The 16629-nt window shown below is 43.8% G+C and overlaps 2 protein-coding genes across 4 annotated transcripts in view; one reads left to right on the top strand and one right to left on the bottom strand.

The window, feature by feature from the left end:
- Window positions 1-1428: 1428 nt before the first annotated feature.
- Window positions 1429-3995, bottom strand: 42sp43 (P43 5S RNA-binding protein). 2 transcript variants are annotated; one of them, XM_061749001.1, is made up of 9 exons: window positions 3794-3995; window positions 3592-3692; window positions 3057-3153; window positions 2872-2981; window positions 2578-2651; window positions 2426-2506; window positions 2104-2333; window positions 1933-1986; window positions 1429-1852 (listed from the first exon to the last, which is right to left on the bottom strand). In XM_061749001.1, exons 1-9 carry the CDS (start codon window positions 3932-3934, stop codon window positions 1598-1600), a joined length of 1143 nt encoding a protein of 380 aa, XP_061604985.1. In that variant the 5' UTR covers window positions 3935-3995; the 3' UTR covers window positions 1429-1597. The 2 variants fall into 2 exon arrangements, with proteins under 2 accessions (XP_061604985.1, XP_061604986.1); XM_061749002.1 differs by having other exon boundaries at window positions 2872-2960.
- A 2403-nt stretch (window positions 3996-6398) lies between these two features.
- LOC133466088 (disintegrin and metalloproteinase domain-containing protein 11-like) overlaps window positions 6399-16629 on the top strand; it is a 28511-nt gene continuing 18280 nt past the window's right edge. The window contains exons 1-4 of one of the 2 annotated variants that reach the window (XM_061749437.1): window positions 6399-6877; window positions 8166-8359; window positions 15851-15927; window positions 16056-16122. In XM_061749437.1, the coding sequence (XP_061605421.1) occupies window positions 6817-6877; window positions 8166-8359; window positions 15851-15927; window positions 16056-16122 (399 nt within the window). In that variant the 5' untranslated portion in view covers window positions 6399-6816. The remainder of the gene's footprint in view (window positions 6878-8165; window positions 8360-15850; window positions 15928-16055; window positions 16123-16629) is intronic. The other variant, XM_061749438.1, reaches the window with a different exon arrangement.

The raw sequence follows: 16629 nt of genomic DNA, 5'->3' as shown, positions 1-16629 counted from the left end.
ATAGGCCTCTTCCAAATGTGGATAAACATCCAATATCCAATATCGGAGAAGTGCCAGTGCAAGTGCAGCGTGAGCGCACAGATCAGATTTAATACAGTACTATGTCAATTCCAGCTTAATATCGAATTACGCTCATTAGTGACACCCTCGTCTGCCAAAATACAAAAATGTTTACAAATCTTTTTAAAAAGGTCAATCTGAACTGAAGAAAATGCTTTGCCAATTAATTAGGGTAAATTGGAGATGTTTCCATCATTAAATAAGCAAAATAGTTGTTGGTGAACAGTGGAGTAATGTGGTGCTTGCTCTCATTCAAATAAATGGAGGCGAGCAGTGGCGTCACTAAGCCAATTATAGGGGAAGGGGGTCGTGGGGGGGGGGGGGGGGGGTAGGGGGCTGCGGGTTCACTCAATATACTGTTTTTCAAGGATGAAAATATTGATGAGCAACCCCCCAGGGTGCCACACTACTGGGGGCTTAACACCTATTGACACCCCTGGAGGAAAGAGTCAGCCCAGGCCAACGAAACATCATGTAACATTTACATTATGTGATTTTTTTTTAACTTGAGTGATGTCACTGTTGTTGACGCTTGTGGAGTTTCTGACATGCAATTTAGAAATCACGTCACTTGAAATATTCATGGAAATACAAATAATGAAAACTGACAAAGGTTTCCAGTATAAAGTATACAAAACACATGGCTGACATCAACAGTGCTGCTTAGCATCTGTGGTCCATTGCTTCTGCTGAAACTGTCAGATATGCTATTAAATCCAATCTTTCAAGTTCACTGAATTAAAAAGTTACTTCATGCGGTCGTGTGATATATTCTGATCTAGCATAACCAAGAAACAGTAAAACTGCTTTTATAGTCTTTAAAATGACATTCCCTTGACTAGGAATTCCAACAAATGCACTTCTCATGAGAATTGTCCACATTTTACTGAAGGCCTAAATTATGCTGATACACTTTACCAAATTATTCCCCGCAGAGTGGATATAGCATCACTTGACACTAATTCCCATGTTGACAGTCATGTATACACAGACATCTTCAATAACCATTTTAGATATTTTATTATGAGTGACAGTCATGTATACACAGACATCTTCAATAACCATTTTAGATATTTTATTGAGTTTCCTTTCACTTGCCATTTTTGCATCTCAGATGCTATGAAGCACAAACATGGAGACAAATTGAAGCAAGTTTTATTTCCAACTGGGTTCCCAAATGTTTTGGAGTACTTCAAGTTGCCGACAGCTTAGAATTTACTTCGTCAGAAGTGTCAGCCACCCCCAGAGCGCGAGATTGGCTTTGTGACTCAGCACTTAGTCATGTGCACTTCTTTGTTATTCATATTTAATAAGCAGAAATGTGCCTCAAAGCACAGGAGGAGGATTGATTTGAAACATAAGCAGCACTTCCAAGCAAAAATGTAACTCATTTTTTATTGGGTCAAAACTTTGTGTACATTGCAAACAAAACATTCCATTCTTAATGACATTGTAACCATGAAATTAAAATAATCTCAGCTACCTTGAATCAACAACAAAAAGAGACCCAATTTCCACCAGAAATATCAGCCTCAATTTAGCCCTTCAACGGCGCCACCACGCTGATGACGGCCGGCCTCTTGATGCTGAACAGTTCGCGCAGGTTGACCTCTGGGTCGACGTAGTGCGGGATCTTGCGCTCGTTGAACAGCCCCGCCAGGTTCACCTCCAACTTGGCTCGGCGGGAGATGCGCATGCGCAGCGCGAACAGACGGTTCAGGTTGTCCTCCACCAGGGGGAGCTGACGGCCGTCCAAGCGCTTCTGCCACCATTTCCGGGGACGTGGGCGATTCTGTCCAAGAGCGGAAGATTACGCAATGAGACTTCTTTTCTTACTTTATACATTTGATTTTAGTAACAGCACTCATTTACCTTCTTTCTGACTACGCTGGGATCATGTCGAAGCAGATGTCTGACCATGCTCTCCTGTGGAATGCGCACAGCCCTTTAAAATCTTAAAGCAACACCATAAAAGCACTTGAGGGAAATTAAAGCAACCGTGTATTTTCCCATCTAACAGGACTGGGTGGAAAAGTTCCATACCCGCATGGCGAAGGTGCGCGGGCAGTCTGGGAAGGAGCACTTGTACTTGAGGAGCTCCAAGTGAACCTTGCGGATGTGATGCTGCAGGTTGAAGGTGGTGGAGAAGTAGGCCTGGCAGTTGTCACGCGGGCACACCAACACTGGCTTGTGCGAGGCGTGCACCCGCTTGTGACGCCGCAGTGTGTTGGTCCGCTTGAACACTTTTTTGCAGGTTTGGCATGTAAATGTCGCTTAAAAAAAATATTAAAATTAATATATACATCTAGACACACATACACACTAAATATATATTTTTACATTTTTATTGTAACTTTGTACCTACATCGGTGTTTGACCATGTGCTCCTGAAGCATGCTCCAAGTGGAGGCAACCACCTGGCAGTTTGCATCCAGACAGCGGTAACCTACAAAAAGAGAAGTCCTATCAGACTTGTCTTAGTTTTGCACGTACGAGGCTGCACTTCAAGGAGACAACCTGCGTGCTTCTTCTCGTGGGCTTTACGGGCCATGCGGGAATCAAACACGGCACCGCATTCCTCCTTTGAACACCTGCGTGAGACAAAGTAAATGGACTTCATTGATGTTTAGGCTTTTAATGCTGCTTCACTCACATAACAGTAGTAGGTTGACCCTTTATTGTAAATATTTTATATTTTTTATACTCGTTTCATCTGAGGTAAGAGGTATGCTGAGACTCGTGTTAAAAACTGCCTTCTAATTGACAGATTGCATCAATGAGCGTTCTTTGTCATTTTAACTCAAAACTTACTTGAACTTGGCGACCAGGCAGTGTTGTTGCAGGTGCACCTTGAAGCGAAAGCTCTTCTTGAATGTCAATGAGCAGCCAGCCTGAGTGCACTGCAGGCAAAGAAAGTTGACCTGCAGGACCTAACTGTTGATTTCTTGGCAATGTGTATAAATTGAGGCCTTTTGGCGCCATCTGCAGGAGATTACCTTGAAGTACGTTTCTTTCTCGCCGTGGGCGTAGCACATGTGTCTCTTTAGCTTGTCTGCCTGGAAGAAACTCGCAGTGCAGGTGGCAAACTTGCACCTGCGTGGTGAAGAAAGTTAAAAATATGACTATACTTACATTGCCGTTTTTGTAGCAATTTCCTTGTGTAACTAAGCCTACAAGTGCTTTGTCTTTTTTTCCCTCACCCAATTAAAAATGCATCAGATGGGGCAAACTAGTTTGCGAGTCAAATGACTACAAGCCCCAGAATGCACCTGGTGGTAAGATTTAATGTCTCCTTTAAACGACGTTTCAGCCTTTTCAGCTTATTAAACGAACCAGCGCCAAAGCAAACATTTTAAACTAATATGTTACGTGACAAATTGTATTCTTTTCATTTTTTCTTTTCTGAACGTTAGCAGACGGTGTTTCACGAAGGCTAACTAGCTAATGCTAGCGTACTATTCCAGGACTTTAACGACTTGGCAAATGTTCCACAGCAAATGTTTACTAATTGTGTTGTATAATGTGACTTACTTGAATTGCTTGACGCCATCGTGTTGCCTCACGTGGCGGCTGAGACGAGACTTCCGGAAGAAGCGACCATTGCAGCCGCTCACGGTGCACCGCCACGGACGCTGGGTATGATGAACATTAGCATATAGAGTCATTAGTCATTTCAATAATAATAATAATAATAATAATAATAACTTGTTTTTATGTTTGTTTGCTTGCTTACATTTCCGGTGTGGGTCGCTTCGTGCTCCTGCAGCCTGCTCTGCTTGGAGAAAGTTGCCCCACAAGCTGCGTGGGGACACTTGAACTGCTGCTTGACCTTTAGACAACCAGCTCCAGGTTTATCTTCACGATCACCGTTCATATTTATTATTATTATTTTCTTTTGACACTTTTACCTCTCATAAATGAACCCAGTGTCCCATTTACTAGCCTGTCTTATAGTCTCTTAATTGCTTAATTGGCAGCAGGCGACGGCCTCTCGCTGTGACGTCATTGTGCTCGTTTAGGAATAAGGCTGAAGTCAATGAAGCTAATTTAATTAAGACTAGTAAATAGAGTACAGTACATATGTACTTGTAAATATGAGTTAAGAAACTTGACATTTATGACCAAAACAAAATATTATTTGATAACATTTTCAACTTTCATTTTTGTAGTTTTCCTCTTTTTATTCTGCTAATATTATAAAAATCACATCACACTTTATCTCATATTAAAACAAAAAACAATACAAAGAAGTTGTTCTATATAACATTTCTAATACATATACATACAGATCACTTAACAGTGGACGGGTTTTTAATGTAATGCAGCTCTTCGCACAGCAGAGAGTGCTGTGGCTCTGGAGTTACTTTGAGTGTACTGCAGTACTGTACATACTCCTCTTCCTCCCCATTACATGAGTGATGGGCAAGTTCTAAAATACAATATCTGGTAAAAAAAAAAAAAAAATACATCTCTAGGTGATTTAAAAATGTGGTTGCTTATTTTGACTTCACAGAAAATTTCTGAGATCCGAATGACTACCTGACTGATACATATCTCTGTAAGTAGCACAATACACTACAAATTACATTTTAGTTCATTTTCAAGCACATTATGCTGTGCAGCTGCACCGAATGAAGGGCTGTGTGCGTTTGGCGCATGTTGATTATGCTTACACTGTTGTCCCCAAAGGAGGCACATGAAATATTCTTAATGTATCGCCATTAACAGGAATTCTGCTGGACCGCTTGAACTGATTTGCGAGGGTTTCTCTATGCGCCTTGCGGCACTTGCGGTTATGAAAGTGTCCTCAGGCAACATCAGAATAAGATCTGATGTAATCATGTTCAGTTTTGATTGACTCAACAGAGATACTGTTTGTATATATTCAGTTTACGTCACATGCATTCTAAATTGGATGAGGTTGACTGTGAATATGGTCACCGAGATATTAGTGTTCAATGAATGAATTAACTGAGCATGATTACCTTTCTAAAACATTTTTCAATACAGTTCTCTTGTTGGTATGCACACAATGATTGCTGATAGTTAAATACAGTGCGCAAATATATTGATGTGGAAATTAATTTACAAAAAGCAAAATGTGATCATTTGTGTTCCATGTGAGTAAACAAACTGTTTTTACATCTGCTTGTTTGGACACATAGAATACATTTATGCCACTTACAATGTGTACATATTGTGTAGCACAATAATTGTTCTCCACAACCACAATATGAAACATACTGATCAATTATTCTAAACTGAGCATTATTATCTGGATGAAAAACAATTATAATACAGTAATTAGTTGGCACACAATGGTCGCCGGTGATAAATAACCACAATTAAGTTGTAATTAATTTCTCTGAGCTAATTATGATCATTTCTGCTGCAGTTAAACATTTAAAAATTTAAAGGGTTATTGGGTCCGATTGTTTTGACACATAACGTATTTATGCCAGCTAAAATAGTATATATACAGTACAAACAAACAAGTTGGGTCGTTATGTAAAATGTAAACAAAAACAGAATTCAGTTTTGTTGGCCCTGGCCTTTTTTGGTTGTGTTGCAGGCATCAAATGCAAAATGAGAGATTATTTGCACACACAAAAAGAAATACAGTTCTTCACTTTGAACATTAAATATCTAGTCTTTGTAGTGTATTCAATTGAATAGAGGTTGAAAAGTTTGTCCAAATCATTGTATTCTGTTTTTATTTACGTGATACTCAACGTCCCCACTTCATTGTGCCTTTCTCTGCGTGACTTGTGTGCGCTCATGGCTAACAACGAGGCACTCTAAAGTGGCCACACCAGTGGACTGTCTGAAGGAAAGATACATTTTGTGATGTTTGCATAGCTGGCTAGCTATTTAGTAAACTGCACGTCGCGAAGAATGACTAATATGCCTGCTGAGGAGTTGTGACATCTCCTGTGTCTCCATGTATACTTGTAAGTTTGTTTTATACTGCCCCCGGGTGGCTAAGGCGTGCACACCAGAATAAGCAGCACAATGTGCATTGAATTTAAGAACAAATGTGACAAAAACTGTTTAGTTATTTTAAATTCAGTTTATGTCTTTGTGTGTTTGAATAGCGTATATTATAGAGTCCCATTTTTCCTCGTTAAAATAATTTTTATTTATTATTATTTTTTTTAGGAGGGTGCGATGGATTAATTGCATTTCAATTCTTTACAATGGGAAAGGATGGTTTGAAATACGAGCGTGGCCATAGAACGCCTTTCACTCGCATCTCAAGGCGCCACTGTAAATAATTGAAAAAGAAAAAGGAATAATTGGAGCAGGAGTGGGCGGAGGCCTCGGTTTGCCCACGTGACCCGGCACACCGCTGCCCCCTCTTCCGCATACCGCATGCACGCGCGCGCACGCACGCACGCTGCGGAGCGATGCATCCGCGGTGCTGCGCGTTCTCCTCTCGCTCCGCACCTCTTCCTCACTGATCGTCGTTCTGCTCCTTCGTATCGATCCCCGCCGCCATAAAGGGGGGGGGGGGGGGGGAAAGTGGTTCAATGTCATCTTTGTATGTAAATGTTGTCTGCGTACGAGAAGGAGGAGGGGAGATGATGGCAGCCGACGCACCATAGCACCTACTTTCAATCTGTTTTCGTCCTTGTTTTATTATTTTTTTAACGTTTTTTTTTTTCCTTTTTCTGTCCGCTTCTGTGACGTTTTTTTATTTTTTATTGTATTTTTTGCGGGCCTGCATGCGGTGACCGGCGGGAATGTGTGACGGCCATGCTGGCGGTGCGGTGCTTCTTGCTCTTTGCTGCAGTGGGCGAGCGGCTGGCGGTGTCAGGTAAGCGGAGACACGACGATTGGCAGGCGAATGATGTGCGCGGGGGGGGGAATCCAATTTTGCTGCTAGGGGAGTAGGGGGGGATCGGTGCATGCACACTTGTCTATGGTCGCCCTCTTTGCCTCCACTTGCAGTATAGCAACATTGTGCTATGTGGTCTGCACGGCGTGGCCTTTTTGCTGCATAGGCAAATTTCTACTGCAGCCCCCCTCACGTGCATGCAACTCCTTGTTTTTAAGCCAATGAGGATGCACCGCCACAACTTGTGCAACACGACTGCTAAATGCTTTTTATTATAAGCCCTGTTTAGCTCTACAGAGATGGCACTACTGAGCTACATGAGGACTATACTTGTGAGCGTAGTAGGTGGAGGGTTAGCACAGAAGCCTGGCAGGCAAAAAGGTTCTGTTTGAATAGTTGGACTTGGCATGTATTCACTCATTTTGCGTGGGTTCTCTCCAGGTAGTCCAGCATCCACCCACGGTCCAAATCACGGGTGTTAGGTCCACGGAAGACTAAATTGTGCTCAATGTCTACAAAAACACAAATGTGATGTCAATTGAAGACTAAATTGTTGACAAAAACGTGCTGTACGTCTACAATGTTTATGAAAACATGGATTGTATGATGTTAGATTTTTATTTTTATTTTTTGAAGACTTGAATTAAAGACAAAACTCTCCTCAACGTGTATAGAAGCATGTAGGATTGTAGGACTTGTGGAAGATGTGAAATTGTCTTCAATGTCAACAAAAACATGTGTATCCAATCAGTTTTTATACAATTGAAAACCCTGAAAAACGTATGTTTGATTTATTGTCTTTAAAGTTGATTAAAAAAACATTTATCTTATTGGTTTGTTGAAGACGCCAGATTGTCGTCAGTGTCAGCAAAAACGTGTCTTCGCTCAGTGTTAATGAAAACATGAATTTGAAGACTAAAAACAGGTTTGCTTGAGATTAAAGAATAAATTGTCATATTTAAGTATGTTAGGTTAAACTAAATTGTCTACATTGTATATTGCAGGTTCTTTGAAGTTTCTTGTCTTCCATGTCAACAAAAAACTGCAAAGTATATCTCTATTTTTCATAAAAACACATGCGTTAGGTTTGTTCCGCACTCAAATTTGTCTTCAATTTGGACAAAAACACATCATTAACTGCTGAATTGTCTTTGAGTTGTGTTATTTTACTAAAACATAAAACATATAAGTTTACTACTTGGGTGACTCCGAATTTGTGAAAACCACATACGTAGACTCTTAATTGTCGGTTCTGTTTGCCTATCAGGTTTAAACAGGAGCCCAGGTCAGGATGGAGCCACCTGGGATTGGTCCTCCCGGTCCGGACAGAGGACAGAGGGCAGCGACACAGAGGCCCAGGTGACCTATCCCAAGCGTCTGGTGCAGAGGACTGAGTCGGAACAGGAAATGGCTCACGAGCACCTGGACACCCGGGTGAAAAATAACACGGGACACACCTCGGTGAGTTCGAACCCAGGATAAAGATAATGTGATTGCACAAAGGTCACTGATGGTGTAGTGGTGCACTCGCCTGACTTTGGTGCGGGCAGCGTGGGATCAGTTCCCACTCAGCGACGCTGTGAATGCGAGTGCGAATGGTTGTCCGTGTCTATATGTGCCCTGCCGCAGACTGGCGGCTAGTTCGGGGTGTGGTCCGCCTTTCGTCCGAAGTCAGCTGGGATAGGCTCCGGCGCCCCGCGACCCTAACCAAGATAAGCGGTGTTGAAAATGGATGGATATGGATGATTGCACAAGTGCTAGGTTCTTATTCGGTTCTCACCCTCTTGTAACCGGGGATGGAGCTGAGTTCAGAATTGATCAACTTTGGAGGGACATCCGGTTCTTGGTAATGTCACTGTTGTGTCTTGACGACTGTGTCTTCACTTTTGCTTCATGGTATATTCACTGCCTTGGAAATTCTTTTGGAGCCTTCTCCTGACTGTTACCGTTGAAGAATGAGATCCCTCTGAAGCTGCGGTTGCTTAAAGCGGACAATGGCTTGTGCTGTAATATGACAACAAAATGTCATGAAAAGCATCCTAGAACAGCTTCTTAACTTTATTTGGGGTTGATCAGAGACACTTGAAATGGTGGCAAGTGCGTACATGTGTTCAAATGTGATTGCTTAATTCTGAACACAGCCACATCCCCAGTTGTAAGAGGGTGGGCTTACTTGCGCAACCACATTATGTCCCTTCTCAGTTTGGAAATGATTTATCTTCTCATTTTATTTTATCACAAAAAAAAACCAGTCATTTGAACGTGGGTGTGGAGACTTTTTCTACCCAGTGTTTGTCCTCCCATGTCTACTACATGTCCTCCTGTGTTTCCACTCATGTCACTGCTGTATGTCCAAGAGTGTCTGTCTTGGCTTATGTACTAGTGAAAAAACCTCCAACTCAACTATTGTCTCCTTCTACAGGTCACACTAATTTCGCGTGTAAATATCTCATTTTCATGTCTTCTTTTCTATCCCCACCTATGACAGACGTGTATCTCTATCAGTGTTTGTCTTGTGTCTCACCTTTCAATCCACCGATGTTTCTCACGTGTCATACCAATTCCTTACACGCCAGTGTAATACCTACAGTATGTCTCCCGTGTTGCCACCTACATCACACACACAACGTTTTTACGTGTCTATCCACCTATGTCATAGCTTTGATTTGATTTCCATCTACTGTATGTCGCTTACGTTCTTCACCTATGTAAGTGTTATAGCTCTGTCTCACCTGTGTATCACCGTGTCTCTACGAATGTCTCTCAACTATCGCCTGTGTTATCCACAGCTTACATGACGCCATCTCTTACTTTCTGTGTCTCAACTCCATCTGTATCACTTAAGTCACACACGACTCAACATGTCTCAGTTTCTGTATGTCTCCACCCGTGTCACCTAACTGTGAATTTCTCAATTGCGTCTCAACTTAAAAGTCCCCACCCATGTCAACATGCATGTTTGTCTCACTCGTGTTCATCTGTCTATAGCTCACCTACGATAATAAATCTCCAACTCTCACCCTTTCCGTCCACCACCTATGTCACAGTTTTCAACTTGTGTCGCTACCCATGTGACATTTAAAAGACTACGTTTCAATTATTCCTCAACTACTGTCTCCGCTACTTCGTCACCTCTATCTCTCGCTGTATGTCTGCATCAACCATGTCCACCTTTGTCAACGTCTTATTGTGTCCCGTCTGTAGCCTGCAATAACACGCCTGTGCTGTCTCAACAAATGCCCCCAACTACATCTCATTGTTCATCTGCATCAACTGCGTCTTACTTTCAAATCCACCTTTGTCACATCTTAGCCTGCCGTGTCTCACCTGCTAACACTCCCCTACGCTGTGTCGTGAAATGTCGCTCTCCACCTGTCACACCCTTTTCTACCAGTGTCTTTATCATGCAGTATGTCTTGCTAATAATTCCACCAATGTCACACTTGTCTCTACATATTGTACGTCTTTCTGTCAGCACGTATGTATCTATCTACAGTATGTCTATGCACAACCTATGGCATGTCTCAATTCTCATTTGTCGGTGTCTCAGCTATGTCTTCACCTATGGCTCTCTAAAATGTCTCCAACTGTCTTGGGACAACATTTCCAATAGACTGTGCATGTATTTGAGATTAAATCATAGGATTCATAATCAGGCGGCTGATGTTTTACACTCTGGCCAGCAGTTTAGAGGATTTTTATTCTGAGAATGTCTAAGACAGGCGCGCTTTTGCGAGGATGTCTGTCTTGACGCGTGTGGGCGCAAGACGACAGCATGTCGGTCTCCCTCTCGTTGCGTCGAACATCTCTCTGCAGCTACCCGACTATGCTCAACGGCACAAAGTGGCGTATATGCAGCGTTCGCATGTGCTTTTTGACCCACTTAGTTGGCGAGAATCCCCCGGAATGTCGACGCGGCTCGCCTCACCGCCTTCACTCGCGCTGCCTGACCTGCTTTGTGCGTGAGCTCGGTTGCACACAGGCTTCCTCTCCTCGCGTTTGCGTGATTTTGCGTGTATGCCGGGCTTTTGTTTGCCGTCTCATCGCATCATCCGCGGGGCCGCCCTACAGGGGCTCCCGGCAGCTTCATTTATTCAGTGGTGTGTTGAAGTATGTCCCCATTAATTATGGAGAGGGTCCGCGCGAACAGTGAGGCACGAGACTCGTCAGAAGGATCTGCTCGACTGTCAGCTACTACCTGTCACATGATGGGACGCTGTAGTATGTAACATGATGCGGTCCTGGTGGAAAAGCTTTGTGACGGTCTGAATTTGTCAGATGAAATACATTTTCGATATTTTGATTAGTTTATGTAGCTACATGACCCAATAGATGGTCGTTATGGTTTTTTTTATGACCCCAGCCAAGAAAAATTTTGGATTTTTGATAGATGTGTTTTAACACATTCACTGCCATTGATGGCTTTAGAAGTCAAATATTCATGTTAACTGGGAAGGCTGGCAGTGAATGTGTTAAATTCGTGAATACAGTGAATTCCCGCTATTTGTCGGGAATAAGGACCAAGTCCTGCCGCAAATAGCTAACATCTGCGAGTAATTAGCACCCACTACATAAAGGTTTGTATATCCTATAGATGCCACAAAATGGTCCCAAAAAACATGTTTTGTATTAGACAAGGCTATGGCATGTGTACATGAAGCTCCTGCCTCACTTCAAAATGGGTCCTTGGCCCCAAGATGCCACAAGATTGTGCCAATGCAGTATTTCTATATTAGACATGGTTTAGGCTGAGATCAAATACAGTTAATAGATGAGATTTTTAGCTAATAAAGGACAGTTTACCCCCCAAAAAAATCATCAAAAAGGTGAATTTGTGAATGTTGAACCATGATTTATTTGCATCAAATTACCACACAAAGCTATTACATGGATTTTTTGTTGCAAATAAGTAAATGACTAGTTGACTCAATGGAAAAGTCGACAAGCGCTATTTAGGCCAAAATATAGTCACGCCTACTAGCAGACTGTGTCATGAACATGGTTAGGGCGACGGCGAGGAACGCAAGGCAAGAACATGGTGGACCCAATTGCAGGGAAGCAAGGAATCTCAAAATAATAATATTTAATCACAATGATAAAACAACAGGCGACTATGACATGGCAAGACATGTGACAACGACAATGAATCGACAAGGACTGAAAGAACCCAGGGAACTAAATACAAACAAATTGACGAGACAACGAGGAACACTTGGACAAGACACGAGTGGCTGGAGAGAGCTGATTGGTCGACACAAAATAGACGAGAACAGGTGGACACAACAACCTAATGAGCACACGACAAACATGGAACACAGGAAAACATGGAACAAAACTAAACACAACCCAAACCACAGACCATGACAGTACCCCCCCTCTAAAGGAACGGATCCCAGACGTTCCCCAAACAACAACCAAAAAGTCATCAACCCAGGGTGGGCGGAAGGGGGCCTGGAGAAGGGTACAGAGTCCACCCCTCAGGTCAGTCTGGTGGCCATCCAGGCCACCCGAGGTGAGGTGCTTGGCTGAGCGGTTCAGGAGGTCGTCCAGGTTGCCAAGCACCAGGGTCTTTACAGGGCCATTCAGGTGGACGGCCACGGTGCCGAACCCAATGGTAATGCAGGGGCCAGGCAATAGGGTTGGGTGGCGGCTGCTGGACGAGCGCCGCCGGAGCGTGGACGGGTGGCGGCCGCTGGACGAGCGCCGCCGGAGCAAGGACGGGTGGCGGCCGCTGGACGAGCGCCGCCGGAGCAAGGACGGGTGGCGGCCGCTGGACGAGCGCCGCCGGAGCAAGGACGGGTGGCGGCCGCTGGACGAGCGCCGCCGGAGCAAGGACGGGTGGCGGCCGCTGGACGAGCGCCGCCGGAGCAAGGACGGGTGGCGGCCGCTGGACGAGCGCCGCCGGAGCAAGGACGGGTGGCGGCCGCTGGACGAGCGCCGCCGGAGCAGGGTCGGGTGGCGGCCGCTGGACGAGCGCCGCCGGAGCAGGGTCGGGTGGCGGCCGCTGGACGAGCGCCGCCGGAGCAAGGACGGGTGGCGGCCGCTGGACGAGCGCCGCCGGAGCAAGGACGGGTGGCGGCCGCTGGACGAGCGCCGCCGGTGCGGGAGCCTGGCGCAGCTGCCGAGGAGCCGGAACGGGAGCCTGGCGCAGCTGCCGATTAGCCGGAACGGGAGCTGCAGTCGCTTCCTCAGCCTGCCGCCATTGAGGTGTGGGAGTAGAGGGTACGGGAGTGGAAGAGTGCACAAGGTCTCGGGAAGGTGAACTAGGAAAAATGGCTGGTACTGAACATGGCTTGGGGGCAGGTTTGACTAGACGTGACTTAATTGGAGCCGTGGAACAACGTGTGGGAACAGGTGAAAAATCAAGTGATTTGTGAACAGGGGGGAAAAAACAAGGGGGCAAAATTTGACCTTTACTTGGGCGCCTCCGTTGGCCACCACGCGGCGGTCCCGGGTAGATGGCCAAACGGGTGCCCAAGAAAAGGTCAGAGGGAAAGGATTTGGACTCACTGGGGTTGGAAACGGGGAGACGTGACAAAAACGGACGAGGACGGGATAAACTAGGGAAGGAACCAGAAAAATCTAAATCTGTGTCAGAGTCAGAATCAGATAGGAGGTTAACTAAATCAGGGCCATCTTCACAATCAGAAAAATCTGAATCTAAAGAAACATGTGGATGTACAATAGTAGGGCATGGTGAATAACTAGGACAAGTGGGGGGACCCGAGGAAAAGGACAGAAAAGACTTAATGATAGGGCTTACTGGAGGAGGGTAGGTATGGATGGCAGGCTGAGGACGGTGGGAGGCAGTTTGGTGGCGTCCAGGGTGACGCCATGTTCTTCCCGCTGGGTCGGTTCATTCTGTCATGAACATGGTTAGGGCGACGGCGAGGAACGCAAGGCAAGAATATGGTGGACCCAATTGCAGGGAAGCAGGGAGGCAAGGCAGGAGTGCGGGAATCTCAAAATAATAATAATATTTAATCACAATGATAAAACAACAGGCGACTATGACAAAAACAACTGGCGACTATGACATGGCAAGACATGTGACAACAACAATGAACCGACAAGGACTGAAAGAACCCAGGGAACTAAATACAAACAAATTGACGAGACAACGAGGAACACCTGGACAAGACACGAGTGGCTGGAGAGAGCTGATTGGTCGACACAAAATAGACGAGAACAGGTGGACACAACAACCTAATGAGCACACGACAAACATGGAACACAGGAAAACATGGAACAAAACTAAACAGAACCCAAACCCAAAACACAGACCATGACAGACTGCGTATCACGGCATCGTTCGATGTTGCATTTCCTAACCCTGCAAAACCAAATCCCATGTAAAATTCGTTATAAACAAAAGGTTTTATTTAAGAAACTGGCGAGTGCCGTTTGGGTTTTACTGCAGCTAGCGTCATCTCCTTTCAAGCAACCACAAGTCCATACATATTTCCATCATCACGTACTTGTCACGTATGTCCTGCGCCCATGATTTCTCGTCGACTCGCTGCCAAGCTTCGATTGTGCTTGAAAGTGAGCATAAAACTTCATTGGCTATGGCTATTTGCGTGAAACAGTCCAAGAGAGATTATGTTATGAAACTCATTGGTGAGATGGGTGTTAGTGATCACATCCGCAGACTCGACGAGGAAAACTTCGCAGATGTTGGTTGCAATCAAGTGGGTTGACCGGATCTTGCTAGTTGTAGCACTCTCCCCTATTATTCATTTTCCATTCACAAACTTTACTAGTTGTGTGTATGTTATCTGTTTTTGAAGAAAATTATTTTCTTGAAGTTGTCTGGTTTTGTAAAAAAATTAAAACTGCATAACTTTAAAAAAAAAAGTAAGTAATTCATCACAAATAATATTTTAGCTTTGATTAAATGACAATGATTAATTTAGCATATCCTGAAAGTGTAACTTTAACATTTTTATTTCCTGTAAACCATGTTTGAATGTTGGAACAAATATTACCAGTGTTAGCCAAAACTTAACTAAATTAGCTTAGTTTAAAAGCACAACAGCAAAGTCATTCACAAACAAGCTTCACAAAGTTTTGTGGCGTCTTTCTGGTTCATCTCAGAGAAATATAAACATTTAAGCAGCAGCTCTTCCCCTCCCCAGTAGGCGACTTGGGCGGCACTCTCCGGACAATAATGCGTCAGATTCTAGGGCTTTGTATTACATCCAGTCAAGAACAGATACATGTTTAAAAACATAAATGACTTGAAACTAACTGTAACATTACAAAAATGCAAAGTTTGTTCATTTTTCTTATCAATGTCCATGTCGCTCCTGTCGTCCAAGTCTGCAACGTATGCACAAATCACATTCAATTAAATTAATCCCTTTGGTCAAAATGAAAAAAATCCAGTTTGGTGCCAATTTAAATGACAGTAAATCACAAACAAAATGTTTTCAACAATTAGAATAAAAAAAAAAAAAATGAATTAAACGTGACAGCTTTGTTATATATATTTTTTCAGTGTATCATTGTTGTTTCCTTACATTTATTGGGCTACATGTATGCAGGCTGCGGTTTAAAAAAAAAAAAAAAATTATTATTATTATAAAAGCCGAGCGACTCATTGCAGCCTCCGTCAAAAGCTCCCGTGGAGCAGTCGGATCCTCTCCGTTTAGTCTGCACCTCATTTCTCTCTCTGCTGAGCTCTCTCGCTGCCCCCTCACCTCCCCGCTTGCCATGCTGGGCAGCATCCAGTGTGAGAAGTTCCGCCATGATCCATCATAGCAGTTTATGTGGCGAGATGCGTTCAAAGCGCTATTGATTCTCTCGCATTATTCATGGTGCTTCACAACTGCCGCTCACTCAAATATATATATATATATATATATATTTATTTTTTTATTGTACTTTGATATATCAGCACACTGTCTCGTCATTGATTGATTGATTTTTTTTAAAATGTACATTTTGCAGGACGTTCACTTGGCGCAGAGCTGTTTCCAGGTGGAAGCCTTTGGACGTACCTTCACGCTGGACCTGGAACTAAACCAGTTAGTACTGCCTGCTCAGCTTGGTTGTATGGACACGTCACCGCTTTAATTGCTGCAGATGTTTCACATTAGCGCTCGTACACACACTTAAACACACGCAGAGTGGCTCATGTGTCCTCTCTTTTCAGTCACCTGCTGTCCTCGGACTACGTAGAGCGCCATTTTACACCGGAGAGCCGACCCTTGCAGTCACTGGTAAGAATCAGAAATATGGAATGTCGGCCTTGCTCGAGGACACCTTGACAGTAGTCAGGAAGTAGACTCTCTAGCCCAGCCTAGCCCTTAAAAGACTGCACTGGTTCCCGAGACCCCAACAAAAGAAAAGGCTTTAATACTTATCAAAAGCTAACAATTGTGGTTACTGTCATCTTCTCAAAATCTATTTCAAAGTTTAAAGAGCCATGAGTGATGCAATTAAAGAAAAAAGAAAAAAGAACGATGAGGTAACTAGACAGTGTAATAGCCGCAAATATATCTGCACACAAATTTACCTTTGTGGCTGACGGGATCCTTCTGCAACAAAGCATTGCAGTTATACATTTTTAACAAAAATGGCCTCCGGAAATGCATCAAACCTAACTATTTTCACGTGTTTTTGTCTAAAAATCATACAGACTTTCAATTTTGAGGCAACATAATGCCGTGAGGCTCCCGCAGAGTGAGGAATAGGTTAAGTTTTATGACACTTCTCCGACAGTTGAA

This window comes from Phyllopteryx taeniolatus, chromosome 16 (assembly GCF_024500385.1).
Source record: "Phyllopteryx taeniolatus isolate TA_2022b chromosome 16, UOR_Ptae_1.2, whole genome shotgun sequence".
NCBI classification, from domain to species: Eukaryota; Metazoa; Chordata; class Actinopteri; order Syngnathiformes; family Syngnathidae; genus Phyllopteryx; species Phyllopteryx taeniolatus.
The sequence above is the reverse complement of the archived record's forward strand: the minus strand, read 5'-3'. Positions and strand labels throughout refer to the sequence as shown.